Below are 20,142 nucleotides of genomic sequence, written 5' to 3'. Positions count from 1 at the left end.
AGTGTACGTGACATAACATGAGCGCAGCTTCTAGAAAATTAAGATATTTTTCATATAGAGTGTTTCAATGACATTTAGTAAGCTGGAGGGGAACTAATGCAATATCAGTAACATTATTTCTTTGAGGGTCCAAAACAAAATAACTCGTAAGGCTACAGACGAGATTAGTGATGGCTTTTCCTTAAATAATGATGCAGTGCAGTGCAGTAGTCGTACGACCAGATTCCCTTTTAATTTATACTTTGAATTTAGGGTGACAAATTGTAGTTTACATGTATGTACGCTCGTGTAAAACTGCGTAAATAACCTAAAAAGTAAATTTCATTTAATCTCAGACATGTTAGTCAGATTAAAAGCTCTTTGTTGAATCTTGTGTGTACATGTGTGTCCCTTTAAACACGTCCAATCTCTTGACCAATCACGCAAGCTCCTGTTCACAGGAAGTGACGACAAAACATACACAGAAGAAAACGACCATGGCGTCAGATTCAAACGGATTCTCAAACAATTTAACTTGAAACAGGTAGCATTTTGGAATAGACGGTTTTTACTGAATTCTGTGGTAACATTAAACTCGCGAAACATGAAATAGACGTCCAAATGTTGTATTTAAATATATGTTGTTTCGTGTGAGCTAACTAGTAATGTTACGCTCGGTATCTAAACACGCCACAGAGCTTAGCAACAACACTGTTATCCTACTACATCTCTAAGGTGGTAACGTGACGAGTCGCTTAATAACATGTCAATGCAGTAGTGCTATTAAATATTCTGAATACTTAAGCGAAGATTGTAAGTTGATTTTGCTCACTCAGATAATAATAATAAAAACCTAAATCTAAAGACACCGACCGATTCACTTAGCTGCTACACCGATACATCTTCACCTTGGTCAGTTGGTGATCAGCGAATGCGATGTGTTACGCTAATATCGTTTATTATGTTAATTAAGTAAGCAAAGGCTTGCTTTTGACTGAGAAGATGGAATATTACGGACGGTAACGCTAACGTCATGTCAAACTGTCAGATTTCGATTCCAGTAACTGGATGGTCATGATTGCTCCAAGCCAAGGGTCAGCTCGGCAGTAACGTTACTCATGATCGCACTCACTTAAAACGTAGCAGCTAGCAGTCATAAGTTCACTTCGTCAACAGTGAGTGTTATTCTAATCAGTGTCTTTTAAGAAGGAAATTTACACAAATTGTATGTACAGAATCCGTCAGTTTAAAGGGAAGCGTCACAGAAATACCAGTAATGAGGTTACAGCTACCCTTACGTTACATCTGTTTCTCCTGATTCCTCTGTGGGATTTAGAGGTTGTGGTCATGCCAGGCGAGGCCGGAGAGAAGCCTCAGCTGGGGGTCCGGGCCAAGCGCAGGGATCCAGGACATAAGGCTGGACTTCGGGCATCTCACCCACGATCCTCTGCCCAGCTCAGCTCCCAGGAGCAGATCGCCAGGTTTGGATGTGCATTGATTGTATAGCACCTATGTAGTTGTTGATCATTGACATTTAGACATCACACATACATGATATGAGCTAGAGGAGATAGGTTGAAATGTAAGGTTATGGTATTTTGCAGATGTTTTTTTCCAAACCAACTCACAATATATGAACACTATAAATGCATCACAAAAATGAAATACAAAAGCCTGCATTAATGGTATTTGACTTCTAGGCTAAAGGAGGTGATCGTGGAGTTGGAGTGTGAGCGTGACAAAGTAGTGCAAGAGTGTGACAGAAGCAAACAAGCATGTCAGAAAGAGGCCAGAGTGTCTGACCCCACTGACCTGAGATGGCGGATCAACCAGCTGGAGGGAGAGAAACTGGAGTTGGCCTCTAAACACAACCAGGAGGTAGGGAAATCAGCCCAGTCAAGAACCACACAAACCAGTCAGTGAAATAAACCCACCCGTACTGCAAGTAAGGAGAGAATCTGTAGAATATATGAATTGTATATCTCTTGTGTATAGACTGAATAACCTGTGTATTGATATTGGTCGACATTGATATAGGCTTGTTCCTCTCCCCACCTTTGTTTCCTTTGTTGTCCTCTCTCGGTCCCTAGGTCTCACAGCTGGAGGCTCAGGTTGCTAGGCTACGGGCACAGGTTGAGCGTGGGGAGGCTGTGCGTCAGACACTGGAGTATGACATCGTCGTGGCTACGAGAGACTCAACCTCAGAGAGGAGCAAAGCAGAGGCCAGGTTGTTTGAATTGCAAAAAGAGAAACAAGAACTCAAAGGTGTGTACATACTGTATGTGGGTTCATTTGCATTTGTTCAAAAAATAGTTATTGTGTGCACATCCCACCTTTTGGCAGGTGCAGGATAAATGAAACCTGCGTCAGTAAGGTCTGTTTTTTAACGTTAAAATATGGGAGCTCAAAGCAGTGTTGCGGACATTGCATTCTTCATTTGCATTTGTCACATGCATGTATCAGTGTGAAATGTTAAATCCTCGATTAGAATCTATTACCCTTTTCTTCACATTTACAGTCCTCGTACTTCTGTAGCCATTGTTTGCCCACTCACTAATTTATGTTTTTGTGCTCAGTCCTAGCTTTGTAAAGTCACAATTTCAGCTTATTCGCTCCGTTTGGCATCTTTTGTCTTGTGTGTCAATGTCTTGGAGCACACTGGGTTATCATTTCATTACCTGTGTTGTTATTTTTAATTGCCATATTTGTGTGGCGGGCAGACTTGAATGGGGAGCTCTGCCAGACGGCCCAGGACATGCAGAGGGCTCTGGAGATTAGCCGGCAGGCCCGGGAGGACGACCAGCAGGGCCTCAGTGCGGAGCTCACCGAGAGGGACCAGCTGCTGCTCACAGCCCATGCGGAAAACGACCAGCTCATTGCAGACAAGAACAGACTGCAGGCAATTCTTCAGGTGAGTGTGTGTGTGCGCGGCAGTGATTTAATGTGTGACAGAGAACATCAAAAGACTGCAGCAGATAGAGACCCATAGCAGCAGCAAGTAGAACTAAACGTTTCTGACCTTACTGGGGCCCTAGACCACACCCTATTTCACCCAATTATCTGCATTCAATAATGCGTATTGAATACTAAATAATTATATATTAGCCTATGATTAATGTGCAGTAAGCAGAATTTAGGCTTGGCAGCATGTGACATTTTTACAGATCGAAATGACATAAGCCTAACTGCTATTTTGAGCTAAGGCTATATAAGTGTTAAGTTTATTGCATGACGCCCTGATAGAGAAGACAAACCATTTTGTGGAATGATGCACCACTGAATGAAATTTGCAACGATGTGACTCAATAATCTCTGGTAGCCTATAAGTGACATCACGCTATGTCTGTTTGTAGCTGATGAAAATGACGTAAGCCTAAAGCTTTGATGTAAGGCTGTTTGTTTAGTCTGTTGAATAACTAAATGATATAGAAAACAAACCATTTTGTAGAAAGATTAATCATCATCATGAAATTTGCAATGATGTCACTCAAAAAGTCTTTAGAGCCATTGGTAGCATAATTGACATGTCAATACAATTTGGGACCTTGCAGTCAGAATTGTCGTTTGTTTATTCAAAGTCTCAAGCCCAAAGTAAACTGGGCTATTAATTTGAAGTGTCAGTTTATTTCACATATTTTTTCTGTCATTTTGAATAGCCACATACCAGTGTTTGTTGCCGTTTTATGGCAAAAGTTGTGGAATCATTTTATGCAAGCAAACTGCATACAGGGAGTCTTTACTATAGACGTCCAACATCCACACCTATCCAGACGTCTTGCATCTTGCCCCGTGCTGTGCCCTGACTCAGTGCTGTCCAACCTCCTCTCCGTCTCTGCTCCAGTGCTGTGCTAGAGGGGGAGTGGCTACAGTAGAACGGAGGAAGCCAACTTTGTGCTTCTTTTACTCATATTTATCGATATCTTTTGCATGACTTATCCAAGCAACATCAAACTTGGCACTGCACTTACTCTTGCCCGCACCAAGACACCTGCCATGTGTTAAATCAGTTGGAAGAACGACTTGAGAGGTGGACATTTGCTTCGTGGGGGTAGTCGTGGGACCTAAAATTCCTCCTGCCATAGTATTGCTTTTGACTACAGCATGATTACTGTATGCTTTACTAATTCTTTTCGCATATATTATTCTACTTGGTGATGCATTAGCCTCAACTTGGGATCGTCAGTCATAAATATATAATTAACACAGTTATATGCATGTTGTTACATCTCTACAGCTGAGCCATAAATCCTGTTATTTTTTTATTTTATATCTAGCACCCATGTCATTCCCATCTCACACTGTTTTCCTCTGCCCCCCCCCCTTCCTCTCTCTCTCTCTCTCTCTCTCTCTCTCTCTCTCTCTCTCTCTCTGGTGATCTCAGGAGCAGGATGACACTCTGCGGCTGCTGAAGGAGAAGATGGATGTGGAGCAGAGTGAGCGCGAGCGCGACAGACGAAGCCTGAGGCAGCAGGCCAGCGAGCTTAGCCACTGCGTGGAGAGAGAGAAGAAACGGAGAAAAGACTTGGAGGTGTGTGTGTGTGTGTGTGTGTGTGTGTGTGTGTGTGTGTACACTGAGGTCTTATCAGAGGATCTTGATGATGTGGTAAAAAGCAAACTCTCCAGAAGTCAGGAGATGACTGCAGAAATGTAAAACTAAATGTGTGCGTGTGTGTGCGTGCGTGTATATCTGTGTGTACGTGTGTCTGCATGTGTGAGAATATGTGTCAGGGTACGAGCTAGTCAGCAACGTGAAGGGGATGTGGTTAGAGTGGTAATGCTATTAAAAGTTAGTTTCGTTTTTTAAGATGGAGCCTCTCACCCTAAAAGCAATGACTACTGCATGAACTTGAGACTAACTTTCAGTGGCTTCCCACTCAGTGGGTGAAAGGAACAAAACAAATCTTTGAAAGTAATGGTGTTTCTCATTCCCACAGAATGGTGTGTGTGTGTGTGTGTGTGTGTGTGTGTGTGTGTGTGTGTGTGTGTGTGTGTGTGTGTGTGTGTGTGTGTGTGTGTGTGTGTGTGTGTGTGTGTGTGTGTGTGTGTGTGTGTGTGTGTGTGTGTGTGTGTGTGTGGCTCTCACAGGTAGTTTGTTCTCTTTTGCTAAGAATATCGAGATGAACGAGGTGAATTGTTCTAACATGCAGAGGGCTTGTGTGTGTGTGTGCGTGTGTGTGTGTGTGTGTGCATGCGTGTGTGTGCGTGCGCCTGCAGATGAAGCTGAAGACGGCCGAGGCTGCGCTGCAGTCAGAGCGGAGTGTCCAACAGGAAGTGACCTCAGGCCTGCAGGGCCTCCGCGACAAGCTCAAAGAGACAGAGAGTGCCCTGGCGCGGGAGAGCGAGCGAGCCAACGATATGCACGTCAGACTCGTACAGTAGGTCCCATGCTCTCTGTGTTGGAGTGACGTGTGTACAGTATGTGCCAGTGAGAGAATTCTTGTACAGTTTTTAGAGTGGCTATTAGAGAAACATTTTTACGCCCTGAGGAAGACCCAGTAAAAGGGTTCAAACCGGTAGGCCGAATTTTACAAATGCCCCAGTACAAATAAAGGGTTTTTAACCTAAAACAGCCTAATCCTTTGCTCAGTGTAAGAGTTGCCTGGAGAAGGCCCAGTGGCCACCACATTTTTTTGGCTTGCTAACATGTTTGGAAATGATTGAGATCAGTTGCATTTGTCATGAAAGTACTTACTCCCAACCATGGAAACACGTATAATCCGTATGAATCATGTGTGTGGATGTGTGTGGAAATATTTGTGTGTGTGGATGTGTGTGTGGATGTGTGTGTGATTAACGGCATGTGTGGATGTGTGTAGAATGGAGGAGGAGCAGCTGAGCACTAAGACTGAGCTCCGGACACTACTGAAGGAAGAGAAGGCCACCTCCGACCGCCTGAGAGAGAGCATGCAGGAGCAGCAGAGCACGCACACACGCACACAGGAGCAGCTCAACGCGGTACATATGCTACGTGTCATAACTTTCCTTCGAAATGTTTCGAATGTTTCAAATGACATGTTTCAGAAAAAGGTCACAGGAAGCTGACGACTCCCTTTCAGTGAGGCTATGTGGTTGACTCTCTCTCTCTCTCTCTCTCTCTTGCTCTCTCTCGCTCTCTCTCTCCCTCTCTCTCTCTCTCTCTGTGTCTGTGTAGGCTCTACAGAAGCAGAGGTGTTTGGAAGAGGTGTATGATGGTGTTCTCACTGAACTTGACCAGCTGCTGCAGGAGCACAGTCAGCAGGGGGAGACAAACACACACACCACAGGTTAGACTTTATTCTCAGTGTGTGTGTGTGTGTGTGTGTGTGTGTGTGTGTGTATTGGTGGGCAGGAGGGAGCAAGCAAGATTACAGAATATTTGGGAAGTTTCACAAGTGCTTTGTTTCACAAGGCCTACAAATTAATCCTTCTTGAAATAGCAGCATGTCTCTGAGGAAGACACAGTAGTGTTGAAGCGTTAGTGTTGGTTTGCACTGAAATAAAAGACTGCAAGCTATCCGTGTGCCAGCTATCCAGCTCCCTCTCTCCATTATTTATGTCTGTTTGTTTAATCTGCATCTGGTGATGAATAATCCAGGAAAGTGGTTCTGCTTAGAGTTTGCCTACATACTGTTTAGGTACCAAAGACATGTAAAATGTTTTCATACATTTAGTTCACCCTTGATTTGTTTTTAAAATCATGTTTACACTCTCAAAGCTCGTCCAGACTTTGTAGGATGAGACATGTTCTCAGTATGACTGGACCGTTAAAAGTTAGTATTTATATAAGGTCCCAGATTTGGAACAGAGTGCAAAATGAATGATATTGAGGGTCTTGTAAACTCCTTGCCATCTTTACTTGCCCTTGTTTGCAGTAATAAAGGAGCTATGTTGTTTATGAATTGATAGGCAAAGCCAAAGGTCTTTAAATCATTTCTGACATTTGTTATAGATTTTATTTGTTTTATTTTATTGTATCGATCCCATTTCTTGTTCTTCCTCATCAATTCTTCTCCATTCCGATATTTATTTTGCCAACCTGACTGTTAAGTCTAGTCAATGACACATGTGTGTGCAGATGATGATCCTTACTGTGAAACTAACTACCCATTTAAACGGGACTATGTGTCTCTGTATACTGTGTTTGTTTGTGCTACAGAGGACGGCAAACACAGTCCTCCTGTTCTGATGGATGCCCTCAGAAGAACACTGGATCACTACCAACAAAGCCTGGAGATGGCACAATCACAGGTAGCCCACACCTATGTAAACATACATGCACGCACACATACAGTATACTTATACACATGCATACTTATGGATGCATACAGGCATACATATTTATACATACATACAGTGGGGAGCACATGTATTTGATACCATGCTAAAACAGGAATATAAAATCATCATTTGACAATTGATCTTAAAATGAGTAAAAATCAAACCGCCAAGGACACCAATTTTCTTTGTGATTGAAGAATGTATAATTCAATATTTTGAATTAAGACATTAAGATCAATTGTCAAATGATGATTTTATATTCCTCTTTTTATGCAACTTTAGCATGGTATCAAATAAATTTTCTCCCCACTGTACATACATACAGTACATACACACACACACACACACACACACACGCATACAGTATACCTATACACAACACATGCATACTTATAGATACATACAGACACACATATATATTTCACATGTAATAGAAAAGCACACTTGTCACAGTGGGAATAGAGCTCTAGTTCTAACGCCCCCTGGTCTGTAGGCGATATGAGTGGAGCATAGTGTGAGTTCAGGCAGGCTGCGGAGTCACGTCCAGTAACTTGGCTAACTGCTCACCTGACGACTCAGCTGATTGATCAGCTGATCACTCGCTCTTATATGCATTGGTGGACATCATTCAGAGCACCGCTTTTAGACTGCTGTAGCCTGCCTACTCTTGCCACTCTCTCTGTGAGTCTTTTTGCAACCCACCTCCACCTCATCTCCTCCTCATACTGTACATTTGATGTTGATGTTGGTCTGTTCTGTATCCTGTGAGGGTTTATCTTGATGCTCTCTCTGCCTTAGGCTTTCCATGTTTGCATGTGGAAGAGCAGGGGGCTCCCTGAACAGAGCCATACCTCCAAATGAGCACAGCATCACGCATTGCAAATAGTAATTAACTATTGGGACAAAGTGGTCCTCCGAACTGTACTGTGTTTAACTATGATTACTGTAACTTAAGTCTAACTTGTGCATGTGTGTGTGTTTTTGTTTATTTAGCTGCAGCAGACAGAAGAGAGAAATAAAATGCTCTCTCAGGATATCTCACAGAAAGATGAAGTCAGCAACACCATGAAGAAAACATCGCAGGTAAGAGTAGGTGTGATATACCCTCCCAGATGGATAACACATCTCTTTCAACACTGACAGTGAAATATAGCCATGTGGTGTTAGTAATGCAAGGTTCATTTCACCTTTGTACCTTTCTCACGCTCCAATCCCTCCAATCTGCTGTCTTCCTCCAACTGTTGTCCGTTGTCTGTCCATCTCTGTTTTGTGTCTCCTGTCTCTTCTTTCGCCTCCTTTCTCTCTCTCTCCTTCTCTCTCTCTCTCCCTCTCTCTCCCCCTACAGGAGCACTCTGCGCGCGTGTCTGAGCTCTCAGACGAGGTGCTGCGTTTGCGCTCCAGCTGCGTAGAGGCGGCGGCCGCCGCAGACAGGGCCCAGTCCCAGCTGCAGGAGCTCAAGCAGCACTGCGCAGACACGCAGGCCCACATCCACACACTACGGGAGCAGTTCCAGAGAGAGGAGCAGGTACACACACACACACACACACAATTATGCGTAAATACACAGACTCAATATCAGAGAGAGAAGCGGATCACACACACACACACTCACACTCATACATACATTCACAAACATTTGTGTGTCTGTGTGAGTGAGTCAGCAAACTGTCAATAAAATTGAGGGGTAAAAGGAAGCCATTCATATTAGGGTTTGGCATCAAGGCATCCGTGGTCTGCTGGTTAGGAAATTAGACTGGTGAAAGGTGGACAGATCGATCCCTGCAGATCCCTGCATGCACATCCATGGAGCAGGTGCCCTTGAGTAATATAAGGGCTGCCCACTTCTCGGTACAGGTATGCACTCATAGTGTGTGTGGGCTCCCCACTCACTGCTCCGTGTGTGTGTGTGTGTGTATATGTGACGTGCACACAACCCGCAGTTGGGTAAAATGCAGAGAGCAAAGTTCCATACAGGAAAAATAAAATAAATTAAAATTTAGATTACATTTAAAAAAATGACTTTAGAACTGAAGGGTAATCTAAACAGCCTCTATGTGTGGGAGTCTATCAGTCACTCAGAGCACAGTGAGTTTGGGCAGCAATTCTTCACAGCGTGGCAGTTAGCTGCAGTGCTCTAGAGCCCGTAGAGATGTGAATGTGTGTGTGTGTGTGTGTGTGTGTGTGTGTCAGGACAAGCTGGCGTTCCTCCACTCCCTCTACCAAAGGCTGGTGGCTGGCTGTATTCTCCTCCACTCCCCCCATGGCCTGCTGAGCAGCTTCTCCTGGGCGGAGCTTTGTGCCGTGCTGCAGGAGCAGACTGACGTCCTTCTCACCGACCTCCACGCAGCCAAAGAGCAGGTGAGTGAGCAGGGGGGGGGTGCATTTGTGTGCACCTGTAAGTGGTGGGTATGACACAATCTCCTTCCCTCTTCACATACAGTGTCCATGTTCATTACCATGTACATTACAGAATGTCATTTATATGTGTAAGGAGTGCGTATAATGATTATCTACTCTTTGTGTGTGTGTGTGTGTGTGTGTGTGTGTGTGTGTGTGTGTGTGCAGGTGCTTCATCTGGAGGCTGAGTGTGAGCGGAAGGCATGTTCCCTGCGGGAGCTGCGTGAGGCCCACGGCGGAGCTGTGGAGGGCCTCACGGCGCAGCTGCGTCTCCGCGAGCAGAGCTGGCTGGCCCAGAAGGAGGAGCTGCTCAGGCAGCAGAGCAGCCTCACCGACGAGCTCCACCTCAGGACCCAAGTGTGTACACACTCAGACACACACACACACACACACACACACACACACACAGGCCCTCATTTGCAAGTCTTAAATCTTCAGTGTCAAATACCTGGCAAAACATTATTGGAAATATGTATAAAAAATATGTCTTAATATATTATTAATATTTGTATATATGAATATATCTAATCCCTATCAATTAGAAAGACCCACCACATTGCTTATACAGTATCACTTATTACTTGTAAGTAAGTATGTTTTTATTGACGGTTTGCATTTCTCTGTGTGTGTGTGTGTGTGTGTGTCAGGAGCTGCGGCGTGAGGTGGATGCGTGTGCGGAGCGTGTGTGTGCGGTGGAGCGGGAGAAGGCGTGTGGTGCGGCGCGTGCCTCTGAGCTGCGGGAGCGCGTGCGTGCGTCTGAGCGCCTGTCCTCCGCGCTGCTCCGCGGCGCCGCCCTGCTGGCCGGCGCACTGTGTCCCCTCCTGCGCCGCGTCAGCGAGCTCGCCCGCCACAAGCGCCTGCTCCAGCTCCGCCTGGACGCCCACGCCAAGCTGGAGCGCGAGGTGCACGCCATCCTGCGGGCGCTGGCCACGTCGGGTCAGGAGGAGGACGCGCACACACACACACACGCACGCACGCGCACACACACACCTGAGGGGGAGGCGCGAGCGCAGCGGAGGGGCGTGTGGGGGTTCCGGTGTGCGGTCATCGGGGTGCTGGCGGCCCAGCGGTTCCGCTCACTGGGCAGGAGCTCGCGCGTGTGTTTCGTGGCCGACAACCCGTGCGGAGAGGGGCCCGTGAGCGTGTGTGTGTGTGAGCCCGAGAGCAGCAGGAGGGACAAGGAGAAGGAGAAGGAGAAGGATGGAGAGAAGGTGACGGAGGAGAGGAGGTGGACCCAGAGCGCTAAACTCAAGACCCTCATCTTAACCGGCACAGAGGAGGGCACAGGTGACACACACACTCATATACACACTCATACACACACTCATACACATACACCTCCACTCACACACACATACACATCTAACCTTTAGAGTCACTCTGCACAATATTGAGATTGTACATAGTATTGGACTCCCTACATTTAAAGACAGACACTCACTTACATACACCAGTTTTCAGTTGTTTCTACGTCTTTTTCTTATGTCTCCTTTTATAATGATGATGATTGATTATTATTATTATTAATAATAATAATAATAATAATAATAATAATAATAGTATACAGTTTATTTATTTCATGGTACCTTTCAGAGCACCTAAGGTTGCCTTCCAGAGTAAAATCCGTAGAACATACAGTAACATTAGAATCTGAAATAAGCAATGAGTTGGGGGCACGGCTGTGGTGGGGAAGTGAGTTCTGTGTTTGGGTGCAGCCTTGCGTGTGCCTGATGTTTGTGAGGGCCAGTAATCCTGCTGCAGATGAGCGTGGGGGAGTGTAAGGCTGCAGGAGTCCTGTGATGGGGCAGAGATTATGGAGCGCTTCAAATGGCATTAGTTAGATTGATCCATTGAGATGGGGAGCGGAATATGATGAGAGGATCTGTAGCAGGTGATGATGCGTGCATATCATATCAGTTGTGGATCAGCTGGAGTTTATTTGGGGCGCCTGTCACGGTTGCGTTGCAGTGGTCTACAGTATGTGTGATTTTATCAGGGAGTTAGCACACACCTCAGTGGTGTCTTGCAGAGTAGGGCTGTGACAGTGAATCAATTAATCGATTAGTTGTCAAGTGTTTAATTAATCAACAACCTCTTACCATTCACTAAATTGGTTTAAATGCCTTGTTGTGTGTGTGTTTGTGTGTCATGCAGACATGGGCAGTAAGTTTTCCATGTTGCTGGAGAGGCTGGTTGCTGACAGTGACAGTGTCTACGGTTGTTACACGGAGAGGGGTTCATTATCAAGACAGCTGGCGCAAGGCCTCTACCGCCTCAGAAAGACTCAGCCCATGTCAACTAGCCTGTACAACAGCAAGGTAAAGCTACTATGGACACATTAAGGATGCACTGATTTCAAATGCTTTTTCAGGAATAATATTACAATTTTGAAGGAAAAAAGGTAAAATGTGACCCTGTAAAGCGGAACCAGTCGTTTCGGTAAAATTTATTAAATTAAGTTATTGTGCTCACGTGAACGGCCATAAACTAAGCTTTCCAACGATATGTATATCGAGGGTATTACACAAACGATCGCTAAGATAACCGCATCCAAAGTTGACATGGTTCTCCTGTGAGGATATGCCAGAAGAGGAGAAATCACCTTTTTAAGCGGCGCGTGCACAACGGGAATGATAGCAAATGTGTTGAATCTTTGCCAGGTTTAACTGTCAAAACGTATGTTTTTCTGTGAAATGCGTTCACGATATCAAACTGTAGACTGTATACAGTCGAATAACCTTGTGCGCAAAACGACTGATTTCGCTATGAATGGTCACAAATGTGAAATAGATATATGAATGTTATATTGTGCATGTGAGTGATTGTTTCTTGTGTATGTATTAGTTTATGTACTTGTGTATGTATGTCGTGTGTGTGTGTGTGTGTGTGTGTGTGTGTGTGTGTGTGTGTGTGTGTGTGTGTGTGTGTGTGTGTGTGTGTGTGTGTGTGTGTGTGTGTGTGTGTGTGTGTGTGTGTGTGTGTGTGTGTGTGTGCGTGCGTGTGTGTGTGTGTGTATAGAGTGTGGTATCCTCCCTTCAGCAGCACATTCTGGCCTTCACGCAGCGTCTGCATGCAGCTGAGGTGGAGCGCAGGAACATGCGCATGGAGCTGACGGAGCTGCGCCGCCAGGCCCTCGTCCCCCCACCCCAGGACCCCAAGCACACTGTAGGTGCCTCGCACAGTGCCTGACACAAAACAGTCACAGAACCAACACACCCAAAATACTGTATGTACTGTATATTCATGAAGAGGTGTGTGTGTGTGTGTGTGTGTGTGTGTGTGTGTGTGTGTGTGTGTGTAGGCGTGTGTGCCGGCGGCACATCTCGAGGAGCTGCTGTCTGAGCTGAGTGCGGCGCTCCAGCGAGAGCAGCAGGCTCAGGAGCTGCTCCACCAGCAGGCCCAGCAGCTACAGGAGCTGGGCCTCAGCATGGAGCTGCACGCTGGGGACCAGCAGGAGAAGGACCGCACGCTCACTATGGCCGTTAAGGTACACAACACACTCCGTGTTCCAACACACAGTTACAGACCAGCAGAACAACACACACACACACACACACACACACACACACACACACACATGTATGTACAGTGTGTGTATATGTGTATATGTATGTGTGTATGTATGTGCATACAAAAGCATGTGTAGAGCCATGTCCCCGTGTGTCCCTCAGAGTCTGTCTGAGTGTAAGGCTGAGCTGCGCAGGAAGGAGCAGTCTCTGCGTCAGCTGGGCAAACACCTGAGCCAGGCCCAGCAGGACAAACAAGAGCTGCAGCACAGCATACACAAGGCAGAGAACGCACTCCGCATGGCTGCCAAGTAAGAGACACTCTCTCTCTCACACACACACACACACACACACACACACACACACACACACACACACACACACACACATACAAAAGCATAGTTCTTGCTTGCACTCACACACACCCATAGGGCTGTGATGTGTATGGTGTGCACGATGCACTATGTCAATAAATATCAGTGTCAGTTTGCTCTCGGGGTCCCCCTACAGTTGAGAAGGGCAGTAATAAATGAATTAAATGTGCAGCTTTGCAACAAACTATCAGCATAAGTCCGATACCATACAGAGGGAAAGCACCGACAGCAGTCTGTATTAAGAGAGCTACGAATTCCTGTAGGAAGCGGCTCTTTTCCCATTTTGGATTTTGGATTTGGAAGGGGGGACCATGTTCCTACCCAAACAACAACTTCCTATGGCTTTTTTACAATTGATAAGACCTGCTCAGAGTGCAGCAGAAATGAAGAATTCATGTGCCATCAAAATGTTTTTTGTAAGGGTATTTTAAGGTAAAAAAAAAAAACCTATTTGGGAGCATTAAACATTACCGCAATTCATAGCTATCATGTCCTGAACAGAGGTGCTGATGTCAATCCCATCCCACATGGAAAGATTCTGAGTAGTTCTCCGTCTGAATTCAAATCAGTTTTAAGATTTAAATAAGCATTTGCTCACAAACTTTACGATGAAATAGTTTTGTCATAAATAAAATAGTATCCATATAGCCTTATAGTGTGCATGCCATGCATTACTAATGATACAATGATATAATGATTTAAACCATGTGCCTGACTGCTAACTTTTTTACCCATCTACTAGCCAGTTTGGCTATATAATAATAATAATAATAATAATACATTTTCTTTATATAGCGCCTTTCTAGACACCCAAGGTCGCTTACAAATAATGACATTAAAAATACAGACAATTACCAAACACAAAATAGCCAGGTGCCAGACAGAGCGGCGTATTCGCACAGCGTTCCTGTAGGCACCATATGTGTAGTAACTATTAAATGACAAAGACAGACGGCAAACAAAAATGAAAAAATAATGATATAACATAGATCAGGGATGGGCAACTGGCGGCCCGCGGGCCACATGCGGCCCGCCTCCTCACTCAGTGCGGCCCGCGGATGATCATGTTTACTGTGATTAATAATGCGTCAGTGTTTCCCACAGATTAGAAGGCAATGTGTGGTGGTCGCCCCATGTCTGACGGGGGGGGGGGGGGGGGGGGGGGGGTGCACCCATATTTTTCATTCGCCTTTTTATCGCTCTCCTTTCATATAATGTAATTATTTTTTTTTTACCAAGATGTTGTAAATTATGTAATTATGTAATTATTTACATTATATAGGCCTATACTGACATTTCTGATATTCATAACAGCAAACTTTATGCAGATTATAGTCTACTATTCACATTACAACTCCACTTCTTAAATTCAGCTGTCTGGTTGAAGCCTCAAAATATTGTAAACATAGCAGGCTAAGCTGATCATACTCTACTGGTTGGACTGTTCAGTTTCCCCACATGTGTTTAAGTTTCAAGGTAAGCTAATACTTTTTCTCCTTGGGACAGGCACTTTTAAGTCTTGGAGTTGAAAAACATTGTTAGTCAGTCAACTTGAATGCAAGAGTTTTAATCAAATGTCTGCAGCATAGCTTACTAATGATGCTAACCGAATATAACAGTAATTTAGCTAGTCGTCTTCTGTGCGTCAATGCGTTCACGATAGTGAATGTTTTATTTGGATTAAATGTGCATGTGGAGGGCGGCTGTCCATTGAGCGCGCATGAGAGCGGGCCAAGGAGAATGAGTTTTACTTCTACTGTTTGGTAATTAAGTTGCACGCATAGTCTACAAAAGTTGCGGGAGAACTTTATGCTTCTACCCGAGCAGCGTCTGGTGCATCAGTGCGACCACCGACCACGCTTCCAGGGATGATCTCGTTGGTTTTCATGGAGACAGACAGCCGTGGTGTGCACGGAGGGAAGGGGCTGTGCGTGTGTGTGTGTATGAGAGACAGACGCGTGAGTGACAGAGAGGGAGCGCAGGGAAAGGAAATTCAGTTTTACAAATGCTGCGTGTTTTTCAATAGCGTTTCAAAATAAGAATAAATAAATAAATAATAGAATAACGAAACGCAATATGTGGCGGCTGGTGCTGAATCTGTGGCGCACCGCCACAACTTTGTCTATGTGTGGGAAACACTGTGCGTGTTTTTTGTTATTTTTTTACCGCACCGTCATTGTAATTATACTGTTTTTTTTACCGCACCGTCATTGTAATTATACTGTTCGCCGATAGATAGCGCCTCCTATGCAAACCATCTCGGGCCCTTGGACCTTACCATCGCTGAGGAAAAACAGTGCACACGTAGAAGAAAAGTAGAAAACTCATTTAGAAAACCGTAGGCTACCTTTCAGTCAAAATCGGAAGCAGTGTCTGTTCATAGAATGGTAAGGCAAACCCATGTCAAGTTTTGCTAGAAACTATATCAGCCATGAAAGATTTAAACTTCAGTCGCCACTACACTACACCTTGCGAAAAGTTATCAGAAGTAGCCTGCCCTACACACACGGGGCTTCTCGGCCGCTGTCGTAGCCGACCTCAAATCAAAAGTAGGCTAGCCTACACTAACAATAGCGACTAATTGCCAGAACTACACTGGAATCCGTCTTTTGCTGTTTCGCTTGAGCTTGCCAAAGCAAAGAAGCTACTGTATATCAGATGGCGAAATTGTTTGGGTGCGTAGTGGAGGTAAAAACTTCGAAACTGTATATTTGTCCCGACGCACGGTGACGCGCATAATTGTTGACATTCTGATAATGTCGAGGGGGGGAGCTGAGACTGCATGACTGCAAGTAGGCCTACTGTAGCTTACTTTTTGGCGTTGGATGAGAGTACAGATGTGATGGATGTTACATCTGTAGGCCTACTCTCATTATGGACGTTAGGGAATGTCTATAAATTCTTAAAAATGGAGTGGGAGCATGAATGCATTGAATATGAGGCTTGTTGCACTTCATGATGGGCCATTGTTTTTCAATTCTGTGCCATCATTGAATGGTGATTTATGTGAGCCCTTTGCACTGAAATAATACTTATCATAATCATACACGCCATTAGACTTAGGGAGTCTATGTAAAAAATGCATTTGAGCATGAAAATTGACATATTTCGTTCTTATTCAGAATTATTTTGCAGCATCAGATGTGCGGAGGTGCGCGGCCACATTTGGCCCTCTGATGGTGATGATAAAAAAATGTGGCCCTCTTAGTCATGAAAGTTGCCCATCCCTGACATAGATTAACAATATATCCCAAAAGGCAAAGTTGGCACAAGAGATTGTCGGACAAGTGCAACCCCAAGCGCTTCACACATAACACATAAGACGAAACAGAGCGGCGTAGACGCCATGCGTACCCGTGACAACAAGACAAACAAACATATTTTCAAATAAAAAACAAGACAAAAATGCCGGACGGAGTGGCGTAATCGCCAGCGTTCCCGTGACACCAAGACATACAAGACAGACAAACAAACACAAATCAAATAAATAATAAAAGCAAACAAAATCAGGAAAGTCCACACCAACTTATATTAGTTCAATTGACTGCATCCAAGTCAGACGGCCGAGAAAAGTCCCAGGTCAATGATGACACATATCCTTGAACCAACCCGGTGGATTCAATAGGCATGCCGGCTGGAGAGCACCAGAAGCACAAGCAGCAGAAGCAAAGAACCGTCTGAAGTCGTGGCAGACCCTGTAGATCAGCAACTCAGTTGACCCCGACAGCGACAGCTTGTTTTCAGCTTGGCATCTGCTCGATCAGACTCCAGGCTGAGCATGGCAGCTCGCAGGCCAGCAGCTCGGCAGTCGTGGTAGCAGCACATCGCCCGCAGTTGGTAGCTAGGTCCTGTCCTGACCAGACGGTGAAGTGCAGCGCTGCTCACGGATGGAGGATGTGAGAGGCCCAGGGCTAAAGCTAGCCATCGTCAGCCATCGTCAGTCTTCAACCCAGCGGACTACGGCATCAGCCAACTTGTTTAAAAAGCACAAGACTATCGATAATGGCGTAAATAAAAATTGAAAATCTTTTACCTAGACAAATAACTACAAAAAAATGAACAGAATAAAACACAAAATTACGAACATTGCATAAAAACAGACAAAAACATGATGCCAGACGGAGCGGCGTGATATATATGCCAAATGCAACCTTCTTTAGGTTAATCTTTGAATATTTTTTTGTGATGTATTGTTCAGCCATATGTCCCAGGCATATTGTGATTACGCAATTTTTAGTCACACATTCTCTCTCTCTCTCTCACCCACTCTCTCTCTCTCTCTCTCTATCATGCACACACATACAGCCATTCTTGCACATACAGATATACATATTGTCGCATCTGCATGTATTTATATGCTTGTTAAAATGTTTGGTTTCAGAACGAAGGATTCCTTGGCCAGCTATATGAAGTCAGTGGAGAGTAGTCTCAAAGAGGTGAGGACTCAGAACAAAAATCAGTTACTCACATGCTTAATGATACTGTATTTTTACCTGAATCGTATTCTCTCTCTCTCCCTCTCTCTCTCTCTCTCTCACTCTCTCTCTCTCTCTTTCTCTCTCTCTCTCTCCCTCTCCCTCTCCCTCTCCCTCCCTCTCTCTCAGGTGAAGGAGCGTATTGTGCTCCACAGTCCCACCCTCTCCCCACGGGACATTATCTGGCAGGTACCCAACATGCACTTGGAGATGCCAGGTCCCGAGAGACTTATGGGAGGGCCAGAGGTGGCAACTTGCCAGGTGTGTGTGTGTGTGTGTTTGTGTGTGTATACATACAGTATATGTGGCACACAGAACATGTATGTCACGTCAATATGCAGTCCATCATGATGACCCTGTAAATCCATAGCCATGCTCCACTGTGTGCACTAATTGGTGGTCAGATTGGAGGATCCATTCAAATGGATTTCTGTCTAATGAAACAGCCAATGCATCATGGGCTCTTGAATAAAATCTTAAAAACAACTTTCAAATGTATATGTTTTACAGTGGTCAGTATATTTTTACAGTGATGATTGTGAAACCGAGTGACTGAACTGAATGAAAAATAATTAAGCTGTGTGTGTGTGTGTGTGTGTGTGTGTGTGTGTGTGTAGGGTGTTGTGAGCAGTTTTGCAGAGGTGTACCAGCTGTTGTGCAGTAAGCTGGTGTGTGTGGAGAGAGAGCTGAACTCCCGGCGCTCACACATCTCTGCCCTCAAGGAGGAGCTCCACAACGCCTGCCTCCGAGAGAAGAGCCCCGTGGGTGACCCTCTCCCTTCACACTTCTGTCTGTCTGTCCACCTTTGGTCTATCTATCATTCTATCACAACACACGTTTTATTTTCCCCTTATTCAGTGTACGTGATTATTGCATAATACAGTATTCTAAAACGGGTAGTTCCGGTCCTTGATTGTGATTGGCTGAATCGCGTTCGATGCCGTTTTAAATATCACGATAAATTCGCACCTTGACCGCATTTCGTTAATGCGCTACCACAAAACTAGCGCAAAAGTTGGAGTGGCTGCGTCTCGTTGTTGCATGGCAACCATTCATATGGAGGGAATATATATTTCTTGCCGGAAAAATGAATCTATGAATACATTGTTACTTTTTCGTTGCTGTGCCTTTGTTTCATGAAATCTTGCTAGATCGACATAGTAACCGTTTTAGAAAAGCAATAAGCCACTCGAGTCTGTGGGTTTTACTGTATAATCGAACAGTTAAGGGTCCGCTTTGCGTCGTGCCTAACAATGCCCCTTAGCTGTTCGATTATACAGTATAACCCATGGCCTCTCGGGGCTTATTGCTTAAATATGGGCCAAATATGTGTTGGTGGCTCTGAAGCACCTGTTTACGGACCATACCTTCCTCTCTGGCTCAGGTGAGCGCTGCTCCTGACCCCCCAGCAGCAGCCAGTGGCCCACCTGCAGAGACGGGCGATTACGGACCGCTTCCTGTCAAGGCCTCCACCCACCACTCCACCTCCCAGAAGGGCACGGCTCAGCCAGCGAAGAAGGCATCCAAAAAAAGGCTGTAAACCAACTAGCCCACCTGCCAACCAAACAAACACACTGGACTCATGAACAGAAAGCTGTTTTTTTTTTTTTTTTTAAAAATGCTTAGAAAATAACCTTTGATATTTAAAAGTGTTTTTATACAGTCAATGTTGGATCAAGGTTGTTAGTGCATCTGCATTAAAATAAGCTGTGACCTGTCACTGTAGCTGCTTTGCACTGACCTTCTCTGACTGTCACACTTACAAGTCCCATTTATTTGAACCTTATTCAAGCATCATGTTTGCTGCCACATTATGAACCCCTCCCCCCAACCACACACACACACACACACCTCCCCCTGGACTTCTTCCCCTTCTTTATTTCATCTTCTTTTCTTTCCTCCCATCTCTTCTCTCCCTCCTCATCTTTAATCCCTTGCTCCCTCCCCAGATTCTGCAGCCACTTTTTAATTCACGAGTCCTAAAGTGACTGAAATTCTCCACACACATTATCTTTAAATACATATCCTGTCAGAGAGCGGGTGCTCTGAATTGTGACAGGCCTTAGAAGTATTTTTGTGTGTGTGTGTGTGTTGAAAACTTTTAAAAGTGCTGACGATCCGTTTTCTCTCTCTTTTTTGCTATCAAAGCTGTGA

The 20,142-nt window shown here is 44.9% G+C and overlaps 1 protein-coding gene across 1 annotated transcript; it reads left to right on the top strand.

Moving 5' to 3' along the window:
• Window positions 1-490: 490 nt before the first annotated feature.
• Window positions 491-19,579, top strand: LOC134059908 (coiled-coil domain-containing protein 171-like). Its single transcript, XM_062516459.1, has 23 exons — window positions 491-523; window positions 1,318-1,460; window positions 1,680-1,857; window positions 2,070-2,244; window positions 2,700-2,890; window positions 4,361-4,507; window positions 5,194-5,354; window positions 5,796-5,934; window positions 6,131-6,242; window positions 7,115-7,206; window positions 8,230-8,319; window positions 8,582-8,761; window positions 9,427-9,594; window positions 9,802-9,990; window positions 10,281-10,920; window positions 11,788-11,951; window positions 12,652-12,798; window positions 12,935-13,120; window positions 13,305-13,450; window positions 17,895-17,949; window positions 18,118-18,249; window positions 18,606-18,749; window positions 19,373-19,579. Exons 2-23 carry the CDS (start codon window positions 1,327-1,329, stop codon window positions 19,526-19,528), a joined length of 3,726 nt encoding a protein of 1,241 aa, XP_062372443.1. The 5' UTR covers window positions 491-523; window positions 1,318-1,326; the 3' UTR covers window positions 19,529-19,579.
• The last annotated feature ends 563 nt before the right edge of the window (window positions 19,580-20,142 follow it).

The sequence above is a fragment of the Sardina pilchardus genome, chromosome 16 (assembly GCF_963854185.1).
Source record: "Sardina pilchardus chromosome 16, fSarPil1.1, whole genome shotgun sequence".
Classification (NCBI taxonomy): Eukaryota; Metazoa; Chordata; class Actinopteri; order Clupeiformes; family Clupeidae; genus Sardina; species Sardina pilchardus.
Note: the sequence above shows the minus strand (reverse complement) of the source record. Positions and strands in the feature narration are given on the sequence as shown.